This window comes from Heliangelus exortis, chromosome 5 (genome assembly GCF_036169615.1).
Source record: "Heliangelus exortis chromosome 5, bHelExo1.hap1, whole genome shotgun sequence".
Taxonomy (NCBI): Eukaryota; Metazoa; Chordata; class Aves; order Apodiformes; family Trochilidae; genus Heliangelus; species Heliangelus exortis.
Window position 1 is genome coordinate 11,640,355 of NC_092426.1, and position 25,437 is coordinate 11,665,791.

General features: G+C 38.6%; 1 protein-coding gene across 3 annotated transcripts in view; it reads left to right on the forward strand.

Moving 5' to 3' along the window:
* The window catches only part of BEGAIN (brain enriched guanylate kinase associated), a 147,454-nt gene that overhangs the window by 19,539 nt on the left and 102,478 nt on the right, over positions 1–25,437 (forward strand). For all 3 annotated transcript variants that reach the window (XM_071745575.1, XM_071745573.1, XM_071745574.1), the window contains exon 2: positions 22,719–22,747. In XM_071745575.1, coding sequence (XP_071601676.1) covers positions 22,719–22,747 — 29 coding nt within the window. The remainder of the gene's footprint in view (positions 1–22,718; positions 22,748–25,437) is intronic.

The following is a 25,437-nucleotide window of genomic DNA, read 5'->3' on the forward strand; positions in this document are numbered from 1 at the left end:
TACAATAACTCCAGTAACAATGCAGCAGAACTTACTACTGTCAGAAATAAATCTGCCTTTTGATTATCTTGCTTTCCATTGTCATCTGTTACTTTCACAGATGATAGGTACACCATTAAAATCTTTTCCAGTTGTCTTCTATGTTTCCAAAAATACCGTATCTAGCAGACATATGCACTGCTCTTTTTCCTTTTATATTTTCTGTATTTTTTTTTATACAGATGGTGCAATGGGGTGTTGCATGTTCACTTTGGGTCTACAGTACTTCAAATAAATACTGTTTAGTCAGCAATGCATTTCCACTTTTTTTCACCTAGCAGAAGACTTTAAAACATTACATCCATATTACTGTTTTATTTTAACACTTTAACTCTCAAGATTTCAAAGGAACAAAAAGAAAAGAAAAGAAAAGAAAAAAAAAGAACAAAAGAACTCTGGGAAAAAAAGTGGTAAACGAGTTACAGCTTTTCATGCACTTCTGGCATGAAATTATCTGTCGTTTTTATTTCTTTGTGAAAAATATGATTTGAGTTTTATGTCAAATACTCTAAGTAGGAAATTTTAATAATACTTGCGATGCTATTATCAATTTATAATACATTATGGCCACTGAGGAACACCAGTGAGACATGAAATGTGAAGCAAAGCAGTAATGTTTGGATACCTATCTTGCAAACACTCACTGTGTGGTATTGTGCTTTCTGATGTGTTAGGCAATGAAGCAAACATAGGCAGACAAGTACTTGCATGTGCTTGGAGTCACCACTCTTCCTTACTCTTTCGGCTGTAGACCAAAATTGGATGAGATGCAAATGACAGATTCTGGTTGGAGGTAAGAGGGGAGTAGCTTGGGGAGTGATTCACAGAAGGTGGTGGCTTCCCTGGGATGTCATCATATATGAACTTGTCTGCCTAGCTGTCTGGTAATCTTGCAGCATACCCCACAAGCTTGTTTCTTCCATGGAAGCAGACTACCCCAAGCCACTGGTGCCAGAAGGTTCCTGCCCATTTTATCAGCACAGGCTCTGCACTTGAGGTGCTCAGCCCTGAAATGCCATAAAGCTGTCTTTTTACAGCTCTTGTTGTGGACATGGAGAAAATTTACATAGGAAACAAAGAGCAGGACAGATGCTGCGGAGGCCACATTTATCTGAATCTTTAATTTATTAATGGAAAAGGATGATGTAGCTTTTCCATTCTGGAATCATGGGAGAAAGCCTGGCACTGCTAATAACCTTTCTCAACAACATAATTTGCATAATTTCATCAAGAATTAGATGCTTTAATTTCTGATGATAAAGAATCTTAAGAATTCCCTTTGGTTAAAAATACATTGTTCCCATGACTTTGGTTATTAATAGTTTACCTGGCATGCTCCATGGTCCTTCCAGGCAGAGAGGCACCAGTGTGTAATTCCTCAATACCTTCTTCTCGAAGATTTCTTGATGTTACTGTTCTCCAAGTCATTCCAGAAGACTGCATGTGATACATTGGCTACGTTCCGAGGAGCTCTGTAGAGAAAATGGGCTCCTATCAGCTGAATCAAGAAATTAGAAAGGTGTGTGAGAGAAGTTTTGTTGGCATTTGAAACAAGTTAAGAAAAGGAAATTGTAAGTCAAAAAGTTTAATAAAAGTTAAAGGTTAATAACAGGGTAACACAGTGACTAGTGAGTCATGTTTTAGCAATAATTTAGGGAAAGCAGATGAAGAATGAAGGAAAAAAAACTTTAAAGACAGCACAAATTTATTCAGGAAAATAAAGAGATGAATAGATTTCAAGGAGAATTAACAAATCTGGATTAAGTGCACTTAGTGGCAGGAAGTCCAAATTGATTGTGGGGGAAAAGGCAGCAACAGAACAAAAAACCTTCATGGAAACCTAGTAGGAAGATTAGCTGAACACCACTGCCATCAAAAAAATTGATAGAAAAATTTAATTTTTTTGACTGTGTAACTCTGGTACGGAAAAAATTCCTGATCTTCACTTTGCCAACAGTAAGAAGTAAAAGAAGGTTTTTTAAAAAGAGGAATTAAAATTAGTTAAAAGACTTTAGGAACAGACAGCAAAAACAATTAACTAATTTTAGAAGAAACATATATAAAATCATGAGTAGTCCAATGATTGTCATGTGCTCCAGTTTCTACCTTCATAATGCAAGAATGAAAGACTCAAATGACACAGGCAGGCAATAAATTCAAAACTGATCAAAAGAAGTGATTTGAAAACAAAGTAAGTTCCATACAGAGCTCATTGTCACGAAACAATTTGGAGGTCTAAAAAGATCAATGGGAATCAGAGTAAAGTTAGACATTTATTTGAAAGTATATAAATTCTCAGGTAGAAAGCTATAATCCAAATTCTACCTGACAGGAGCCAGAAAGCTAGTTCCTACCTACACATTATTCCATAATGACTCACTATGTCACTTCAAACATTTTCTTGTGAAACGTTAGGGATAAGACCTTTTGTTCACATGCTATAACACCAGAAGCTATAAATTCCAAAATGCACCTTTGGATAACTTTGACATGAAAGATCAGGAAAGAAAAGAGTGTCAGCTGAAGTCAACCCTATACAGTGGTAGCCACCTATGGAAGGATATACAACATCCTACCATATATTTTTGTAGAGCTATTCTAGCTTTGAAAATGAAAGGCTATAAATAGGCATTTGAAGGGCAAAAGAATTTCTACTGGCCCAATTGGTACAGCTGGGGAAAGATAACAAAATCAACAAAACCTTTTTATGTGTTTAAACCTTTTCTTCTTCCAAACAAAATTTCAGGAATGTCATACCTTTTCTGTTTGTCTATCAGACTGTACCAACTGGTATAATAAAATGCATTGATTCTCCCTATAAAACTTGTCTAGTTCATTTAATACATGCTTATTGTTGCTCTAAAGAGAAAAATACAACTTTGTTTTCTGAAAGAATGATCTGACAGAATGATTTTTTTTTTTTTCTGAGGGTTCATTTGGTTCAGTATTTACAGCAAGGCTGCTAGACTGACCTCTCTGCAGCCTAAAGAGGAGATGATCCTGACAGTCCTTTCTAGTGATGTCTGAAGTACAGGACTGCAGGTAAATCCTTGCTGTCCCCTTTATTTAAGAGAGAGAAGAGTGATGTCATCTTCTGCCTGATAAATACTTATATCAAACTGGAAGTTAAAGTGATTTCTCTACCCAGAGGAGTATGCCTGTTAGATGAAACTCTGGAAACAGTCAAATCAAATAGCAAAAATCACACAGAGATCAATAGAGCCAGAATTTCAGTCTATAAATTTAGACCCTTACCAAGCTGAAAAAGGACATCAGAAGATGCATTATCTCTGACTGGCTCTGGCATTTTTATAGAATCATAGAATTGCTCAGGATGGAAAAGACCTTCTAGATCACTGAGTCCAGCTTTGTCCTAATCTTATTCTCTATGACCCAACACTAAAATATGTCCCCAAGCACCACATCCAGGTGGTTTTTAAACACATTCAGACTCAACTACATCCCTGGGGACCTTGTTCCAGTGCTCAACAACCCCTTCTGTAAAGAAGTTTCTCCTGATATCCAACCTAAATCTCCCCTGATGCCACATGAAGCTATTTCCCCTTGTCCTTTCATTTGTCACCAGTGAGAAGAGACCAATCCCACTCTCACTACAACCTCCTTTCAGGTATTTGTAAAGAGTAATAAGGCCTCCCTTCGGCCTCCCTTTCCCCAGATTGTACAGCCCCAACACCCTCAGTTGCACCTCATAAGGGATATTTTCCAAACCCTTCAATAGCTTTGTTACCCTTCTTTGGGCTTGCTCCAACACCTCAATGTCCTTCTAGTACTGAACACAGTACTCGATGTGGGGCCACATCAGTGCCAAGAACAGGGGCAGGATCACTTCCCTAGTGTTGCAGCAAACCCTTCTCTCGGGGACACGGCTCTTCCCAGGCATCTCTAGGCATCTTTCTTCCAGGCCTACCTCCCTGCTTCTGTGAGCATGCCTTTTATTTTGCCCTTCAGCCCCGCCCATTTCCGGCTGGGGCAGGCCCTAATTATTGGGCACAGTTGGGCCTAAGCTCCCAGTTCATTGTCGGCGACACCTGGTGACTTGTGGTTCTCACTACATTTCCCCCCTTTTTGTTGTTTTGTTGAAAAATAAACTTCATTTTTCAATAATTTACAATTAATTCTTAATAATTTACAATTAATTTAAACATTTCATTATCTTATATTACGGCCTCACATTTTTAATAATTTACAAACATTTCATTATTTTTCATTTTCTCAAACATTTAAACATTTCCTTATTTTTCATCATTTTTTGCCTTTTCAAACATTTCATTATTTTTTAAACATTTCATTATTTTTTGTTCAATAATAATTTTACAATTTTATTAGCCTTTGATTGAAATGTGGAGGGAAAATTCGGGCTCCTACCGGCTTTTTCGCCTCTGTTATCAGCAGAAGATGAGGTCTCAGAACACCAGCTCAGTTTTCGCTGGTACTCGCCACCTCGGGATGCCTGGCCATGCAGAGGCTTCTCCGAGCATTCAGCGCACCACTCTTATCGTGTGTCCCTGGGGGCTCCGTTTCAGGACCGCACTGTCGCGTGTCCCTGGGAGGCTCCATTTCAGGACCGCACTGACTTGATGCGCACTCAGAGCTCCGCTTCAGCATTCCTCGGGTTTGAATTCCGTGCGCCAACTCGCTGCGCCTTTCGAGCCTCATTCTTCTTACCGTTTTTCGGCTTCCCTCCTGGCTGGCTTGCCATTCCCGGCTGTTGTATACCTTGCCATGCTGGGCTTCTACTCTGAGCTCTTCACGCCGCCTACAGCATTTAAGCCTAGCCTTGTGGAGCTTCTCCCGTGGCTGGGTATTCGGAGGTCTTTCTAGAGCGTCCCGCACCAACGTAGTGGCTCCATCTGACGTGATTGCGTATTCGAAGCTCTTTATATCACCTTCCGCATTTAAGCCTGGCTTTGTAGAGCTTCCCGCAACCAACGTGGTCATGTAGAGCTCTTTATATTACCTCAGCCTCCCAGTTCATTATCGGCGACACCTGGTGACTTGTGGTTCTCACTACACCCTAGTCCTGCTGGTCACACCATTTCTGATACAACCCAGAGTGCCATTGGCCTTCTTGTCCACCTGGGCACATTGCTTGCTCATATTCAGCTGACTGTCAATCAATACACTCAGGTCTTTCTCTTACAGGCAGCTGTCCAGCCAATCTTCTCCAAGCCTGTAGCATTTCCCGGGGTTGTCTTGACCATAGTGCAGGACCCAACACTTGGCCTTATTGAAATTCATACGGTTGGTCTTAACCCAATGATGCAGTTTGTCCAGGTCCCTTTATAAAGGCTTTCTACCATCCAGCATTTTGACACTCCCTCCTAACTTGGTGACATCTAAAAACTTACTGAGGGTGCATTCAATACCCTCATCAAGATCCTTAGTAAAGATTTTAAATAGGAGTGGCTCCAGCATTGATCCCTGGGAGACACCATGCATGACTGGCTTCCAACTGGATTTAATTCCATAGACCACAACTCTTTAGGGCTGGCCACACAGCCAGTGTTTAACACAGCAGAGTATATGCTCACCCAAGCCATGGGCAGCCAGATTTTCTATTAAGGTGTTATGGGGGACAGTGTCAAAGGCTTTACTGAAGTCCATGTAGACTACATCAACAGCCTTTCCCTCATCCACTAAGCAGGTCACCTTGTCATAGAATGAGATCAGGTTTGTCAAGCAGGATCTGCTTTCCATGAACCCACGCTGACTGGGCCTGATTGTCTGGTTGACCTTTAGCTGATCTATAATGGCTCTTGAGATTATCTGTTCCTTGGCCCTCCCTGGCACTGAGGTGAGGCTGACAGGTCTGTAGTTACTAGGATGTTCTTTCTGACCTGTCTTTACGATGGGTGTCACATTTGCCAGTCTCCAGTACAATGGAACATCCCCATTTAGCCAGGACTTTTGAAAGATGATGGAGAGAGCCTTGGCAACCACATCTGCTAAATCTCTTTGCACACTAGGTTGTAAACCATCTGGCCCCATAGACTTACGAGTGTCGAGCTTATGAAGCAGGCCCATAACCATTTTCTCAAGGACTACATAGGGCTTAATTTGTTCCCCATCTCAGTCTTCTATCTTAAGGGATTGTGTGCCCAAGGAACAACTAGTCCTGCTATTAAAGACTAATGCAAAGAAAGTATGAAGTACCTTTCATGCAGTGTGTATAAAAATTTCTATTTTGACTGCTGAGCCTTTTATTTTTCCTCTACTCCTAGATTTTCTGGATGTGTCCTTTTTAATCCTTTCCCTGTTTTACTTAGTTATCTAATTTCCTTTTATTTTATGCTTCATGTGAATTTTGTGGTTCAATGGATTTTTTATTCTGCCACACCAGTAACAATGCTTCTTTCTCAGGTTCTCCTCCTTCAGTTCCTCATGTTTACACTGTTTAAAGAAAAAATGTACAACTGTATGAAGTGATAATATTCTACCTTGAGGTTAAGAATCTCACTGTGACTCTCCTTTGGACATTCAAAAAGCTATTTTAAGAAAATATTCTTACATACTTTGTAGTTGTTTCTACAATTTACTGTTTATATGTCTGCTTGTCCCTAATTTATCAGGCTAATAAATTTCTCAAGCAGATTTTCAGCACTAAAAATCCATCTCATTTGCTACAAAGCACTTGGCAAATGCATAGCCTCCCTTTGTTTATTTTTGTACAAGAGCAATTATTTTTCTGCTTGATATTCACAACTGTATTGTCACACCAAAGATCACTACCAATACAAATGTGCCTTCAGTATAATTTATAACTAATTTAATGCCCCATTTCCTTTCCATTGTCAAGCATAAGTGTTTTACAGATATGACACTCCCTTTTTTTACTGAGTCCAGCTCATTTTGTCTCTGGAGATTTTACAGGCCCTGGTGCCTTTCTTCTCTCCAATATTGGTAATACTGGTAATTACAGCCTTTGTTTTACAGATATCAGTATATAGACACTGAGACCTAACTCCATTTCCTGACTAGTCCCATTGTCACACTAAGAATAAGTTGAAAAGCAAGATTTGGGAAGCTAGAGGGAATGGAATCTTGAAGCACAGCAGCATATTCCCTCTGATAAAAAAATTCAGCTTAAATGGAAAACAAAACCTTCAAAAAGTACTAAATGTATTTCAGTTTATATAGCTTAATAAGTTGAATCTTTATGAATTGTTTTCCTTGCCTTTTTTATCATACCACTGCAGTAATAATACAACTTTCCTAACTGAAATAGGATTGGGATTGCAACTGTTGTATGCATTGCTATGTACAAGTATATAAATGTACAAGAAGACACCACATCATTTGTAGTGCAGGTACACTATAAGTTATAGGATAGATGGAGATTTAGACCCTAAACATCCACATGTGAATACAGTTATTAAATTTTGCAATAGTAGGATTCAAGAGGCTTACTGAAAAGGAAATGTGAAGTAGATGAAGGAATTGAACTAAGGTTACTAAGATCCCCACTGTTATTTGAAACACTAGCTCTCTTTTTAGCTGACTCCTTAAAACAATGTCGCTAAGTCTGAGCCTTCACTAGAAAGCCAGGACATGGTGACACCATTTCTGAAGCACTGCTCATTAATTTATTACAGTCCTACTCAGATGTTCCTTGTTTCTCCAAACCTGTGCAATATCCTCAGTCCTCTGCTAGTGACTGTCCTTGTTCATCTCTATGCATTTGTCTCCCTGGTGCCCAAACCTGCCAGTCTCTTAGTACTGATGGACATAACACAAGCCAAAAGATGTCCAGCCCTTTGAAATAATAACTGTTAAAAACAACCCTCAAAACAGCAGTTCTGTCATTGGAGGAAATTCTCCTTATCTCTTACTCTCTTTCCACTTGTATCTCGCCATAATCTCTTTTGGAGTAATTAATAGGAATACTCTGGCTGAAGTCACTTTGAGTAATGTTTGGAAAGGGGGAACCTTCCCTGGCCATTTTAAGAAGCATTTCTTCTACAAGCACAAGAGTCCAGTGACTTTCCATTGACCCTGTGTGAAAGAGAGCAGTTCTGTAATGTCTCTGCTTCTTGGGAAAGGTCAAGACCTCTCCATTCTCTTCCAATATTTGCCAGGCACCCATCATAAAGCCACTAATCTAGTTAGCACTGGCAGATGCATTGTTAAGGCAACAATACTTCTCTTACAAATTTCATCAGTGCAACATGAGGTGTTTGCAGGTGAAGGCTGTCAGTATTTGATACCTTCCATTCTTCTCCTCTCTATAGCCTTTTGGCAGGGTCTCCTTCTGTTTCAGTCTCTTTTTCTTGTCTTAATGGCAGCCACCTGGGCTTTGAACAGAAGACAAACTGACCTTGGTCAATACCACTGCTTCACATATGGTCTGTGGCTCAGAAAGCATTGGGGGTCACAAAGGAGGACAATCTGTATAAGATGTCTACCATATAACAACTCAGAAAACTTCCCTGATGTGGGGATGAGTTTTATTGTCGTGCTAAAGAGAGATGCAGACATTTAGAAGGAAGTAATCTTGAATAGAGATAAAAGATAATTTTTTTACATTCATGAAATTCCATCATCATTTCTTCCTAATTAAGTGGTAAGACAAAAATAGAGAAATGTTTTAAGCCTGTTTATGATCTTGAATTTTCAGTTACAGTCTCATGAAGTTTGTAAAAAGGTTTCCTTTTGGACCATTGCAGCAATCATCTGACCAACTGTATCTACTGACAGCGCACACCAGAGATCTCACAGCAAGATATCTCCTTGCCTTTACATTATCTTATTAAAAGATACTGAATGTCAGAGCTCCATCCAAACACACAGTCAGATGCCTGCAATGTTTCTTAAGATTCAGAAATCTAGAAGATCTAGAAGAACCTGTTTATAATTATCTCAAAAAGGTCATAATCCTCAATTACAGAGGACTTCGTTACCTGGAGGATCTCCTGTAACTTTACTGTAGCTTTGCTTACTGATTACATGCATAGAAATTAGTGGCAGCTATTTTCAATACTCTACAAATAGAAATGCTTTAAATAGAAGGAAATCTCCCTTCCTTCTTCCACTCATGCAGTCAGGGCTGCTCTGGAGGAGACAGGCATGACACTGCCTCTCATGCACTTCACTTCTGTTCTGTCATATCTTTTTTCACTCTGAAACATGCCAATCAGATACTCTGACTGCAAATGGTCAGTTGTCCCTTGCCTGTAAAAGCAATAAGGGAGGAGTTTTTCTTCTTTATGAAGCCTCTACAATAAATATCAAGCTAACAAGATTCTATGACATTTAAACAATTATCAATAGAAATGGATGAGAAGTGCTACCCTTTGTGTTATTATCCCAACTGCCCTAGAGAGACATAGCATATATGTGCTCTCTATAGCACAGCTCTTTAGGGAAAGATGCATTTCTGCTAATTCCAAGATTCCTGAAAACCTATTTCATGCAGTTTGTTGTTATTTTAATTCTTTTGTCTCATGATAAAGGTATGGCTGAGGCAGATAAATCCTTTTAGAAAACAGACATGAAGTCTCCTCTTTATTTTTCAGAGATCTGGAATTTCAGTCCCTTCCAACAAGTTCTACCTCGCACTATGATCCTTCCTGCTTCATTCAATAGAAATAGTGCTGCGGCAGCACCAATGTATCCTTTGGGATTCTATGTGAAATACAGAATCTTGTATCCTGGGCTGGCTTATGTATGTGTAGCCCTTTTGAAATATCTTGGCACAGTACTGCAGCTGTCCCTACTAGTAGATATGTGAACTGATTAACACACTTGCCCCTTTTTCATTTTTCTTCTGCTCTCAGGGCTGCACCCTGAATGATTTACTGCACTTTGGAGGGTTGAGGCACTCTGTGGATGCTCTGAGGACAACACAGTTGCTGAATGAAAATGTCCCATGAGAATGTGAGCTTTGAACTTTGTTTCCAAGATTTAAATTCTCTTGTTTCTCAGTATATGCATAATAGATTGCCAGAGAACAATCTCCTAGTAAGATGCATGTAGATAACCATGTGAAGAGAGAGGAACAGTCCTTTAAAATATTTTCTGTTAAAATTATGACACTAAATCTTTAGTCCAGCAAGTAATTAAATACATAAATAGTCACATGAAGTTCACTGGGACTACTCATGTACACAAATATGTGTATTAAGCATTGGCACTATTGGGATTTAGTAATGAGAATCTAATTAAACAAAACAAAAATGGTTATCAAGCCCAACTGGACTGAGTCACTGTCAGAACTTTGCTACTGTTGCAGGGTAGTACACAGTTAATCTGAACATAAAAACACAATTCCTTATTTCATTAGGTGTAAGTTCCAATGTTTTATTTTGAAATATCCAGTGGCATTAACATATTTTAGGGACTATCAAAGAGAAGATTCTTAGAGGATCTGTGGTTGCTAGGAGACTGGTATTTCAGTCCAGTAAATCTACCACAATGTAAAGAGCAAACTGGCAATAATCAGGTTTTCCTGCTAGACAGCACTCAAACAACTTAAGTTTACGGCTTATTGTTTAAAAATTGTGATTTAACCTTAAATTTGTAGAACAGGAAAATAGGTGCTTTAACTTGTTCCTATAACATGCTACCCTTAAATCCCTTTTTAATCCATAATACGTTAGGTATCTGATATCTAGAAACTTAGTTTCAGTGTGCTGACATGTTTCAGCTGGCATAGAAAGTGCTGAGTTCATTTAAGACAGTTCAGAATGGGAGTTTTGCCATCCTCAGGCCTGCCATTTCCATTCCACACAAACACACACATGGCACCCTGAGCAGCCTCAAACCAGCCCCTTTATCAGCTGCAGCTCCCTGCATCTCTGGGGCATCCCAGCTTACACCTACACAAGAGCAACTGCATTTGTCTCCCTGAGAACTTTAACTTCTCAGGATACATACACTTGTTGACTGAGGTGGCATTGTGGAGCTTGTGTCCCATTGACTGTGTTTTCTAATTTTAAGTTAATTAAAGGACGTTTCCCATACCTTCTAAATCAGAGTGGTTCTGTTATAGTAAGAATCTTGGAAATCACTGAGGGCTATAATTTGGTGATCTTTAAAAATCTATATTCTTTTTGGACCCAGGAGCTATGCTAAGCACAAGAACACGCTACTGTCAGTGAAATAACCCTTATGATCAGAACTGCATATAGCTTTTATGCTTTGTGGGGTCATTGCTATCAGTACTGTTTAAATAGGTACACATTACAAAGGTATTCACCTACGAAGAATTACGTCTATTTTCTCATTCATGTCTTCTCACTTTCTCAGTGTAACACCACAATATATAGCTCCAATTTCTAGCCTACTGGAGTCAGTGGAGTCAGCCTTTTCGTGGATTTTGAACCTGATTCAGTTTAACAGCAAATGCCCTAATTTCTTACCATGTACCAGGATAAGATGATGTTCTGATCTGATCCTTCACTGTCCTTATCTAACAGCACATCCAAACTCTTTTCTCCTTCATGTAACAGTAAAGGAATATGAAAGAAAGTGCCCATGGGAACACAGAGCAGGGGAGAAGGAAAAAGGGCAATAGAGCACTGAAGCATGGGGGGCTGTAATTCCTTTCAGGGAAAAATACAGCTTCTCCCAGAGGGGAGAATTATCTCCTGATAACCTTCTACTAATCTGTAATTATTCAAACCTGGTTTGTAATTATATTTAATCACTTTATCATTTCAATCTAAAACCTGACAGTGTGGTATTTGTCCCCCACTATGGTAAGAGTATATAGTAATAAGAACAATAAACATGGCTGAATCATTGACAAATTCAGCCTTAGCTATCTTCTCTTGCTTGCCTTCACAACTAGACTATTGAATTCCAACAGGATGAAAATCTAAAAATAGCACTGCACTAAGAAAGACTGCAAGCAAAGCCACTAGATAATACAGGCTCAATGCTCCTGTGAAATGTGACACGTGCAAAAGCCAGATGTAATTTTAAAAATACAGCTTCCTTTTTGACAAAGGAATCTCCAGAGTCTGATTTAATGTCTCCACAGTGAAGTCTAACAATTCCACGTTTTGTGTAGGAGTAAGAACAGATTTCTTTAAACTCACAGAAAAGAACTCCTGAGAAGAATGCTAATGCACAGCACAGTGAATATATGAAAAAAAAAGACCTCTTATGACCCTGGAGCAATTAAGACACCATCCAAGTCCAGCATAGAAGTCCCTTTATGCTTGAAATTATCACAATGACACAAATGGACTGAGCAAAGCTGACAAAGACCAATAACACTGTGGCTTTGCAGAAAAAAAGTCACTGCAACTTAGGAATATTTTAGCTTATTTATTAGACAATATTTGAGTTAGAATCTGTCAGGCTTAATGCAGGTGCAGACAATAAGAGGCCTTCTTTCTTTCACACTCTGCCTAAAAAGAGGTGAAGAAAGAGGTAGACTAAGTAGTTAAGAATAATGTTCATAACTCTTTTACCTGTTATCATCAGTCTGACCTTGGAACTCCCTTAAGGATCTCAAGCTTTCTGTAAAATAGGTACCTCTCTAAGCCTTATTGTCTCTCACAGAATAATTTGATGGTAATTAATATTCATGATATTGAGGCTCTAAGTGAGTTATCCATATAAATTCATCTACATATTATACAGATATATATATATATTAATATATAGTAGTCCCTCATTATTTCTTGAGATGACTATAAAATCACTTCTTCACTTTAACAGCAAATAACTGCATTCAACTTTTTAAGCCTCTTTTAAAGAAACATATTTTGCAGGTTATCTCAGCATCACTGAAGGCTGAAATGTACAGTCTGAACAGGTGTTTTGGGGTAAAAAGAAAACCAGCATTAACCAACAGCACCTCTAGGAATATAACTTCCTCTTTTCTTCCCCATACTTAAATTTTCCTGGCGCATAAGCCAAATTGGTGACAAAAAATAGTACCTTTGATGCAAGTGACACCCTAATTTCCTTCTAGTCTGACATGGGTTTGGGGAGAGTTTTTTTTTTATAGCTCACACATAAAATTATTAGTTAGATCCTATTCCTTTGGTGAAGAGACAATCTGTTTTGAAGGAGGAAGATCAAAGATCTCCTTAATATTATTCTCTGCCCTCATTCTTTTATTACTTGAATAAAGTTCTCTTGTTAAACAACTACAGCATAAAGCCAAATGATCTAACACAGGCCATGACTTTTTATTCACCGGAATAACCGTTCCAAAAATAGATATAGCCCCACTGGTATGACTTTGAAGAAGAAGAAATGTTGGTTGGAAACGGGATGAAAAATAAAGTGAATCAATAAACAGATATTGTTTTCCAGCAGTGCTGTGTGACAGGAGAACTGAAAGCTTTGAAGTTTGGCTTTCTTTTCAAGGAAATATCTGTGACATTGTGTGGGTATATTGCTGCACCTTGTTTATTTTATTTTCCCAGTCCACAGACAAGTTCATAAATTACAAAAAGCATGAACACCTATGTCCTTTTTTTAGGAGATTCACTGAGGTCCCCAGAGCACGGGTCCCAGGGAAGCATTGGTGCCTTAGGAACTGATTCCTGTTGCAGGCAGGAAAGCAGAGAGAAAATTTTATTTGTTGGAAGAAATGTTTGCACTGGTTTATGTTTTCCTTTCTTTGTGGTAGAGCAGTCATAGTCAGGGGAATCAGAAAAGACCACAAAAGATGTCTAGTCTCTTCTCCATTCCTAAGGCAGGAAATTTTTATGTAAATCCTTCCAAACTTTATGGGACATCCCACAGCTATTACAGGGAATCTTCTCAGAATATAACTATCTCTATGATTAAAATAGTCCCCCTAACATTTTCTCTAAATAATTTCCATTCAATTTGAACCCATTATTTCCTATTCAGTCCACAGTGAACACTGTTCTCTTTACAGTTGTCTTTTCTCCGTTTGAGTTTTGGTTTTGCTGGGAAGAGTGTTTTAGCTGCCTTAGCACTCTGCTTTCCTTCCTCTGAACGCTTCCTTTAAGGTTGCTGATGAAAACAGGGCACAAAGCTAGTGACCACAATAAGAAAAATAAAAGGGCAAGCTCTATTTAAGAGGACCACAGATGATTACTTCTGTCACCTAGATAAATGTAGATGCAACTACAGCAGAAAATGCATACTCTGTAACAAAAAAATTTCTACAAGTGTAGGATGTAGTAATTTTGCAGCTCTGCTACCCCTCTCATCTCTATCTCCCACTTCCTGTTGCCAAAATTCACGAACAAAACATCTCCAGTTTGTAGAAATACACACAGAGATATAAAGATGCAGACATAGAAATGCACATAACCAGCTACATCAGAATTCATTCACCAGCCTGGGTCATGATGACCCAGGATTTGGTCCCATTCAATACATGGCCACCCCTAACAAGTTGGGAGTCAATGCACCAGGATATTTCAGTTATTCCTGACTGTCATAAGTGTCAGTGCATATTATCTATTGACAATCAGGAGCTTTTTACATGGTGACTGCTGTGGTTAAATACTTTAATGTACCATCTGTAATTACAGTTACCAATGTCTGTACGATAGACACCCACACGCATACTGGCAATGTGCAGTCAGTAGTGCCAGGTATTAGTTTAGGAGACACAGACTCCAGTTAGGCAATTAGATTTTCTTTTCCTCTGGCTCCTCAGTCTCTGATAATTTACACTATTTACAGTTATACCGTAGATGATAGGGTCACATTGGAGTCAAACTAGCTGGAAGTAAAGTGTACAGAGGGTCAGCTGGTCAAGCAGCATGGTTTCACCTCACTGTTTTTACCTTCCGTAGTTCTATGCCATCATATGATGCTGTACAGCTGCAAAGAAAACAGTTCATCAATACATTCTCACAAGGCAAAAGTGTGCTGTGTCTCTGTATCATAAAGGAAACAAAAATACATCATGTATCTGTCTCTATCTAAGCTGGTCAGGGTGTCTGAGGAAGGCTTTCCTCTTTCTTAGGTTTGTACAGCTCCTAGCACCATGGATACTCATCTCTGACGATCACAAAATCACAGAATATTAGGGCTGGAAGGGACCTCGAGATTAGGTGGTACAGGGATTATTTTAATACTGATAATCATTTTAATCTCATTAATTACATACACAGATTCCTATTGTCTGACTGAGAAAAAAATGTGCTGAAGAGTGCAAGGGAAGTCTGAATGTTCATTTTAAATCAGAAGCCTCCTGGATTTGATAACCTTTGTTTAGGTTTCACTGGATGATTTGCCAAGTAAAAGAGGAGATGCAGGGTTCTTCAGAACTGGTTTTTGAGAAGGACATTACATGCTAGCTGAGAGTGCTGGGTATGACAAAAATCAGCTTGAGTCACTGACACAAGCGTTTAAGAGCAGACCCTCTAGCGATATAAATCAGCAAGGCTTGACTTCACTAGAGCTCTGCTGATTTACCCATGTTGGGAATATGTCTCTGAAACTTTAGAGTGAAAATGAAACTATAGAAGCAAAACAAAGATACTAAAGTATTAGGATATAACCCAGCTTGATAATGCTATGTTTTCCCAAGCATGGAAAGTCCTTATTGTTTCAATTTACTTTGTGCTCATTTGATACATGCTCATGCGTGCAGTACGTCCTGCAGAGGATTTGAAGACCTAATGTGAGAAAAATGCCTGAGATTTCTTTTTATGTTACTTCTGTTATGGTTATTCCCCAGTCTCTTTCAGTCAAAATATCAGTGAGGCTGGACTTTTCTAATGATTTTTTCTGAAGTCTAGTGCTAAATATATCTTCAACTGTATAGACAAAAAAATTAAAAAAGAAGGAAGACCTAGCCTATGCTGAAAGTCAGACTAATATGTGATCCAGTTATTAAAGGGATTCTTTGCCTCATCTTTCTGTACGAATGATAGTGAACATGATAGTAATTAAAGTATATCTGATTAAGAATCAGGAAGGCTGAAAAAAACCTGTCATAATTAAGGCAAGATCAAACTAAGCCTATTCAGCCTGATGCTATCAGGAATCCTGTGGTAATCCCCAGTCTGAAATCCTCATTGATTTAAGCATCAAGCTCAGAAGAAGAAGAGTTCTTCACTGTGTACATTGGCCCAAAACTATAGTGTAACTGGTAAAAAGAAAATCTAACATGAAGTAGAGCAAAGGCTTTGTGGTCAAACAAGCTGAGGATTCAGGGATGCAGAGAAGTGGCATAAATGCAACAAGTTAGGCAAAGTTAACTTTTTTTTTTTAAAAGAACCTATTTCTTACTCAAGGAGTGTGTCCTGATCTATCTATATTTACATGAAGCAGTTCCTAAAGTGCTTGGATGAGAAGTACTTTCTTAAAACTTATACAAAGGAGAGTAATTCAAGATTATTATCCTAAATGGAAATAGTTTGGGGTTTTTTTAAGTAGCATGTTGAAAAGGAAGTTTGTCTGGTTGGGAAGAGGTTATTGGAACTTTGGAATAAGTTTTTTGACACATCGTGTTACAAATACTTGTTAGTGATTTTGGGTCAATAAACAGGCTTGCCTAAGGTGTTTGGAGGTATTGACAACAATTAGGACACTCATATCAAAATTATTTTGTTTACAAGCAAAATAATGGACATAGTATTAAATTAAACACAAAGCCACCCACATAAAGACTACATGTTGTGAGGCTTGTCATTTGGCGGCAACAGAGAAATGAAGATCTAGGTGATAAAACAGTCATGAACCTTCAGTGTGACAGAACCACACAAGTTCTGAAAGAAGCCTAAGATGCACTGCAAATATCTTTTCTTCAGTCACTGAAGCATTCAAATTATTATACAAGGTACTGCCAAAGTGTTTGGTACATGATCTACAGATCTGATCATCCACTTTCAAATCAGATTTTAAGTTAATTTGGAGTAGATCCAAAAAAAAGGGAGACAAAAATGGAGGAATGGAGTCTAGTTTTCTGAGAGCAGTCAAAGAATTGTGTCTTGTTTTCTCTCTCAAACAAGACATCTCTTCAAAATGCACGTGGGAATTAAAAAACAGGATAGGAGTAGTAAACTTTAAGCATAAAATTGATACAAGATCAAGCAGAGATAAACTGGTCATACAAAATTTAACATGGTCAGAATCACCCTCTGATTTCATTCAGGTTAGTATTGCTAGGGAACACACAAGGGCAAAAAAAATAAACTCTTTCAGAATGGAGCCCAGCAGCCTTATGGACTTTGCATGTCAGAGCAGTGGTGTTCTGGAGATGCACATTCAGGTGTGGTGTGAAAATTTTGGATGCTGAACTTAGTTGTCTGGTCTAAGAATCAAAAAGAAGGTTTATCTATTTTTTTACTGAGTTAAGTACATTTATGCCATATCTTTGTAGCTAGTAAGTATGTATGTAGCTAGTCCCAAATATCTGAGCATCTATTTATCAACCAGTTCTGCTGTGGAGGATTTCTTCTCTCTCTTCCAATCAGAAGTTGGTGCCAGATAAGGAGGGAATGCTGGGAACGTGTAATGATGCTCTTGGTGGTCTTGAGAGATTTGGTATTTCTTGCTCATGGCTACTTATGCCTAAACTCTTTGACAGATCTTCCTCAGGTCAGACATGTGAAAACCCAACAGCTTAATGAAACCCTTCAATACTTTCCTGTATCTTTGATGCTCCTTTTTCTAGGGAAAATGTCCAATGGCCCAAACAAGTTCCTTATCATTGCAGGGATACAGGATGTTAACCTTGACATCTTCTGCTTTCTTCCCTCAGTGCTAAGCTTCTTCACCTTTTATATACCAACTGGCTTCAGCTCATCTGAAAATAGTGAGGGTGTTTTATGCACCATGGTGTGGAAGTATGCTTGGAGGAGATTCTTTCTGAACAAAATATCTATTACAGTTGAAACTGTGGAGAATTGGACTCAGTTTTCTTTGTATCCCCGGGACAAGTTCAGGGTTTTAGAGAAAGATTCTTCTTGTGTCATAAACACCTACTAGATACATTCAATACATGGAGCCAAATCCAATGTATCCAGACAATTCCTCGAGCTCTATTAGGGTTTCCATAGATTAAATTTTACTCTTTCTTCAAGCATCACTTGAGTGCAACTTTAAAGCCTATACAAAGAAATCTCTAAAAATTGATTAAAAGTCTAATTGAAGATTGATCCTTTCAAATTATGTAGTCTGTAAATTTAATAAATCAAAACTCTTTTTTGTCCTACAGGGGAAAAAAGGAAAACGGACACATTCCTATCAGTAAAACTGTAGCACCTCTGCAAGCACAAAACAAATGCTGAAGTGAAACAGTTGTGATTGAAAGTGTGGCATTTTAGAAATATGCTGAAGCCTGGATGACTAAAATTTTGAGTGAAATCTCATTTACAGCTCTCCTCACCACAGAAATAAAGCAATTCATACAATGCAAAACAAGTTAGAGTAATAATAGTCAGACTAAAGGAGCAGCAGTATTTTCCTGCTACCCTTTCTTTTCTTAAATATCTGGTAGACTAAACAAAATCCACTGAACTCAATAGGAAGACCACTGTGTACTTATCAGCCTCTAGGTCTTGTTTCTCTCTCTAAAATGAAATGTCTCTTCCCAAAAAAACAAAAAATAGTAAGGAAAAACAAAAAAGAGTTTTCATCTGCAGATTATTCCTTTTTCACACATAGATTGTGGAGATGCAGAAAGATGAAAATACATCTCAGGATCTTAGGGGAAGTAAATTTCATTAGACATCTGGAAGATCTGAAATTTCATGATTGCTTGTACTTCAGAAAGTGATAATACAATAAAGGATATTAACTGTAAGCACAGTGTTTTACAAGTGCAATCACCATGTAAATTGATTAGAATCATAGACTGCCAACATAGCTTTTTATTTTATTTAAAAATATTTTGGTTCAATGATAAATATTATAGGCACAAATTTTATAACAAAAACAAACAAAAAAATGAATTTGATCACTACTTTGTTTTATGTATGTCAATGGTAAAGAATATTCTGCCATCTTAAGATTTCTTGATTCATTAATCAAATGAGGAGATTAATCAAATGGGGAGATAAAGAATTAGGGTATAACAGTATTTTTAATTCACTTTTCTGACTTGAAAACAACCAAGAGGTTGTCATCCTGTCTGAAAAACTGTAACAATATTCTAGAGGCAAAAAATGTCACAATAAAAATTTTCTGGGGTTTCAATTAACAGCATCTCTGCCTTCATTCAAGACAGTGAATGACTTTGTTCTCAAAAAATATCTAAGAATATCAAGTTGCAATCTAAAATAAGCAGGCCGGAAGGTTATTAAAAAAAAAAAAAAAAAAAAAAAAAAAAAAAGACAACAGATTTGCTTTTGAAAATCTGTTCTAAAATGGACTTTTAAATGCTCAGCACTTCCAGAAAAAAAGAAAGGCATTGCCTGAAAGTGCTTCCAGGCAAAGTTACTACACTAAGTACTTCTGTAAAAAGTCTCAGTATTCTAGGCAGCAGACTGTATATGGAGTCAGGATATTGAATTACCCAGGCCAACGTTTTTGTTAAAAGCAAAAATTTGATTAAATAAATTCTTTATCCACACTGCATTGGTAGTGCTGAGAAAGCCCAACAGGTATTTAAATCAGACCTGATATTTCTGTAATTAAATCTAATTACTGATATTAATTAAAAATTTTTTATTTTTTTTAAAAAATCACACAGCTTCTAACACACTATTCAGTTCAGGCATCAAGAAACACTTGAAAAAAAATTAACCTGCTAGCAAACAGGAACTTATAAATGACATGTCAAAAAGGTCATTCTGATACCAACATCTGCTTCAGTCTTTCTGCTTTAAATAGGTCCCACAAGATTTTCAGGACAAGATTGATCCGAAAAGTGGCCAATTCAGAGCTGTTTAGAATACATTTTAAAAATCAATTCAGTAGGGTATTTCAAATAGGAGCCTTCATAGAGAGCAGTGGGAGGATGATGTAGCCTCTAACCTGCACAGGCTGTATCAATGGCAGGGATCTGGCTAGGAAACAACAATTTTGCCTTATTAAAAATGTCACCCTGTGAAAGAGGAGCTGCTTCAAAAAAACACAGGCATTTAAAATTATTTTGAGTTGCTAAGGCTGTTTTAGTGGGGGGGGGAAAAAAAAAAAAAAAAAAAAAAAGGGAAAAAAAAGGAAAAATAAAAATTAAAAAATGACCTTGTAAAAGAAAACAATTTTCTGAAAAAATAAACTGCTTGGAATAAAAGTTGCATTTCTACAGATTCTCCTGTTTACACTGGCGAAAGTTCCTCTATGTTCATTTGACTCTCTAGTCTGAAATCCAGCTTGTCCTAAAAAACACTCAGGCTTCAGTTCCTGTTTATTTACTGGAGGTGGATTCATATCAAAAGAAGCAATGAATTGTTGTACTGCCACAGCTCAGAAAGCCTTCTGACCTTTGGGCAGAGCATCCGCCTCAAGGAGGACTGAGCTGAACCCATTGCTCACACATCAGAGAGAAGCCCTCTCTTCACTGCAAAGGCTGTCAGGGAAAGGTAGGGGAGAGCATCCCTGATGGTCCAAAGGAAAATTGGCCATGTTTCATGAAACAAGAAGCTTTTACTGTAAGCAGGTAATAAAGAAGCCCTACCATAGAAACAAACAAGCAGACAAAATGTCCAGTAGTTCACATGGAATTAATTGCAGCTTGGTTTAGATTTCTGGTTTGTTTTGGTGTCAAGCACTTGCTGTGCCTCTTTTCCCTACTAATTTCCTGTCGGGATTGGCAGCCAATGACTCACCTGCATTCACAGATGAGTGTAGTCAGAAAGCCAGCCCACAGATCCTCTTCTCCACCCTGTGTTTCAATCACACAAAACACACAAAAAACTACCTCCCCAGTCCCTGTGTACAGCAATATGCACAGCACCAAGCAAAACCAAGGCCGAGCAGCTTCCCTGTATGTCTGTGGATATTGCTATGATAGAGGCTCTAAAATCAAATCTTTCAGGTACTCTGTCTTCATGTGTAACTGCCACAGTTCAAGGCAAAGCAACAGTGAGTGGCCTTGGAGAAAACTATGTCCAGCCTCACCAAAATGACAGGAAGATGATGATAAGGCCACTTTTTGAGAGTTCATCTTCAGAAAACCAAATGGGCAAGACCATGAGGCTGTCAGTAGCTTCCTATGCACAGGGAGAAAGCCCTTGTGGTTCATTTTCTGGTCAACAATGTTTAAACTGTTTCCTGCAAACTACAGAATACGCATTGATTTCATGAGTAGATAAAAATTAGCAAAAGCAATTACGATGCCTTAGGCTGTGTTTGTAATCTCAAGGTCTGGGATTACTAAAGGCAACCCCAGGATTCCAACAGATCAGGGACCATGTAAATATGCATTCCATCTATTACTGGGAAGCTGAGAAGGGCTTTTCCTGCAGATGGCTTTTTGCATACCAAGATATGGTGAAAGCCTAAAATCCTTACTGTATGTCATCTGAAATTGTCATGTGAACACCAGCCTGAATGACAGCTTAGCTAATGGACAAATCAAAAATAAATGAGGAGAAGGGAAGATGAGTGACCCAATGAAGAGCCAACAATTTGTCATTTACGATGTTTTATTAGGCAGTGTGACAGATTTCTGCTGGTTAACTGGTTAAATTTACATTTCTCTATTTTTTATCTTTAATTTATTTCATACTCAGATATGATTGTTAGCTATTAATCAATAAGGTTTAAAGTGTTCATGATTTATGAGCAATGCCTTCAGTATAAATAAAAGATTCTGTGATGCTGGGATTTATCTGGCTCTAGAGATTGCAGGATTGCTATGACTGCTCATTCCTTCCTTACATTAAAGTGGGACCAGGAGGACTGCTGGGATCCTGTGCCAGTGGTGAGATAAAATGAAATGGAAGCAGCTATTAAGGATCTACCCGAGATAATGATGAAAAGGAAACCAAAGGGTTAACGAGACTATGCTTTCGACATAAGTAGTGTCAGGTAGATTAATGAGTCTCGGTGCTATAGAGAAGCAGGGATTTACAGAATCTGTACGGAAGAAGGAACAAGACAGATGAGTGCCATGACCACCCACGGCTCTGCCGGGAGGTAGAGGCTGAGGTCTAAAGGAGGGTTAACGGGACCTGGCTGCAGAGCAGGCAGAGCGACCCGAGGAGTTCCCGGAGTTGTAAGCTACAGCCCGGGTAAGTAGCAGTGAAAGGGTTAAAGATAAAGCCTCCACGTATTGAGATGCTAATTGCCAAGAGAGACTGTTACTTGGGAAAAGTAATTTGATCACTTGAAACTCCCACCGATGAGGCAAGCTTGTGTCCCTTCCTTCTCTCGGGCTCTGTGAAAGATGATGAATTGAGCCCAAAATTCACGTGTGATGAAGTCACCGCCGTTTCCCAGCCAGGCGAGCACTGCTGCCATGCTCACCGAGCAGAGGGTAGCACCGCATTTCAACTTTTCCTCTGACGCCCAGGAGGCACAGTAACCTGTTACTTGCTGCTGCTCGCTTTTTCTTTTTCCCTCCCCGTTTTCTGCCTCAGAGCTACAACTGAGTCATTCTGTTGCCCATGGCTCGTGGGTATACAGTGCTCCTGCAGTGTGCTGCGTTATTCCCCAGTTCATCTGTCAGTGTTATTTTCAGCTAATGCAGATGTGGGGTTCGCTTATCGTCGCTTTGTAGGCACTTGTCGAAAACCATTTGGAAAGCCTTAACTATGCATAAATCTGCAGAGTGAATGTTTTCTTTCATTCACTTGCTCCTATTATTTGATTTCTTGTAGGCCTCTGCGGCAGAGATGGAGAAAATAAGGTAAGTGAGACAGTTTATTTACATCTTATTATAGAGAATAAATGTTCTGTTGCACAATGGATGACACAGGCTCTTGGAAAATATTTTGCTTAATACAATCAGTGTAAAATAGTGGATTGCATGATGATGCAAGGGAAGCTGTGTTTTAGAGACAAAAGAAAAGGAATGTGGTTATTCTAGTAAATCTGTTTTGCAGGGATGTCAATTCAGAAAGGATGCTTTACACACAAATGTGTTTTATTGCCAGATGCAGAGGATATTTGATTATATAAATGTTGTAGTCACTTGTCCATTTACTGCAAGAGCCTGCTACTCTATTTAATGAGGAAAGTGGATCAATAATTCATGAAAAAGCTGAAGAAAATATAGGCTTGACTTCAAAGCATCTAATTACTGTGGTTTGTTTCAATATAATCCTGTGACATTGGTGTTCGATTTTTGCTTTATATTGTATACCAGCCAGATAAATCTTGTCTCCTCTGTGTTTAAAATGTTGTCATACTGTACCAGTTTCTCAGCACATCTCTCTGCTTTAAGCAAAAGGAGATGGCTTTTATAAACATAAGTTTTCCATTTTATGTCTGAGTGCAAGTCTGCTTTGGGGGATATTGCTCTTGTGTATGTTGTTAAAAAAGAAAAAGAAAAAGAAAAAAGAAAGCATTCTAGCTCTTCTGTAAAAAAAATAAAAATTAAAATTAAAAAATCCTGTATATTAAATTCCCCAGGTATGATCAAAGTGATAGGTAAAAGCTGAACTTTTAAGTACTTTACAGATATTTTTTCAATAACCCAAAATACAGGCTATGCTCTTAGTTGCTTTTATTGGACAAGCCCAAATTCCTTCTCTGAACCAGGTGATTGAGTTTGGCTACTGACAACTATGGTCCAAGCACAACTTTTTAGATTCCTTGAGTTTTGAATGGATATTCTTCATTATTAGAAATTAAGAAAAGTTCTAAAATTCTGGAAATAAATAGGGAAGAAGTCACAAATGTGAAAAAACAGAAATTTGGTCATGTGTTTAATGAATTCTGGGCTGCAAACGAAATTCTGGTTTTCGTTTGAGAAGGAGGAGGTTGTCTTTTACAATGGACTTGAAGATGCATGTCCAAAACTTTCTAATAGAATTTATTTATAAAGCACTTCAGTTGTAAATTTTTGTAGTGTCGCATCATGGTGTAAGTATTATCACTTTTGAACAGAAAGAAAATCCCTGTGCAATGCATTTTGGTTTAATATGTATATAAGCACTATAACATTAAAGCTGTGAGTTTTTCCTGAGTAAAAACTGATAAAGCACCTCAGTATGTGATCCTGTGTTTAGTAAAAATTCCAAACAAGACATATACCTATGGTATATCCATACTTATGTAATTAATTACTCTCTTGGAAGATGTAAGCAAATAGATAATTACATGTTTGCTTGATAAGCATGTGTGCACAAATGCAGTGCAATACTTGTAACACTTCCCTGAGCATGCCTTGGCCTCTGGTTTTAGTAGGCTTTTTTCCTCTTGCCACATTTGCAATTACAGGCTGCAGAGCCCAGGAGAATGAGCTCATGAATGTATTGAAAAAGAAAAAAATTGCTATGACAAGAGTAAACAACCATAAAGCTCCCTTTTCCAGGCACTAGTTTTGCAGCTGTCAGGCACACAGCAGTCCTTACCTCCCTACTCCTTGAGCACTGTGTGGATGGAAAAGCCCATTCTGCCCTATGAAAGGGAGTGAGAGCTTAGCTATTAACTTCAACAACAGAAGGGGCAGTCAGGCTGTGTCAGGAGTTTTTGTGTCATCAAGTTTTCTGTTTCCAGTTCTTGTGTGAGAAAGTTCTGACAGACATCTGACCCCACCTCCCAAACTGGGGTAAGGTCACTGCAAGAGCTCCCCACACTCCTGAGCAGAGCTGGGGGCCAGGCTGGGGGAGGCCCAGAAGGACTTAGTGTAGAAACTGTGCTGCTCCATCCCAAACTTTTCCAGAATCCCTATCTATACTCATAATTTTGGATGGAAACTGCCTCAGTAGTTTAAGGAAACAGGGATCAGCTCTGGAGTGATTAACTGAAACACTTGGAGAGCCCATGGACTGGACAGAATTAGATTTTTCCTGAACCTATGCAAGTCTGGCACCCAGGTAAAAGACAGATTACCTTGTCTCTTAAGCACAGCATCTTTAGAGAGGCTGTGAAGAGGGACAGTCTGAAGCCAGGGGAAGGAAGAAAGAAACAAGAGGGGAAAAGGTAGGCCAGGAAGAAAGAGGTGTTTTTTGCCACATGTAGAAACCAGTGTAAGATCTCAGAAAAAGATATGTCCACCTGACTCTTGAATACTACCCTGTCCCCTGGGTCCAGCCCCTTCCCCAGTCTCTTTTTACAACCAGATGAGGACATGCCATCCCACAGCAGCTGAGAGGCTGCTGGCATCAGAACCAGAGGGTGAGCCCATACCAGGTGCAGAGATGGGGTACACAGAGGATACAAGGCTCCTGCAAAAGAGGAAGCAGAAGGGGGTCTGGGATTAACAAAAAGTAAACAAGCAAAAGCCTTGCTGGAGAAACGAGAGATGAGAAGCAAGAATACCCACAGGACAGCCTAGCAACCAGACTGGAAACCTTCAGGGTTAGAGAAATCCAGGTTTGCACAGTGTACTTCAAGACAGGAGAGTCTTCTAAATATGAAGAACAGGTGCAG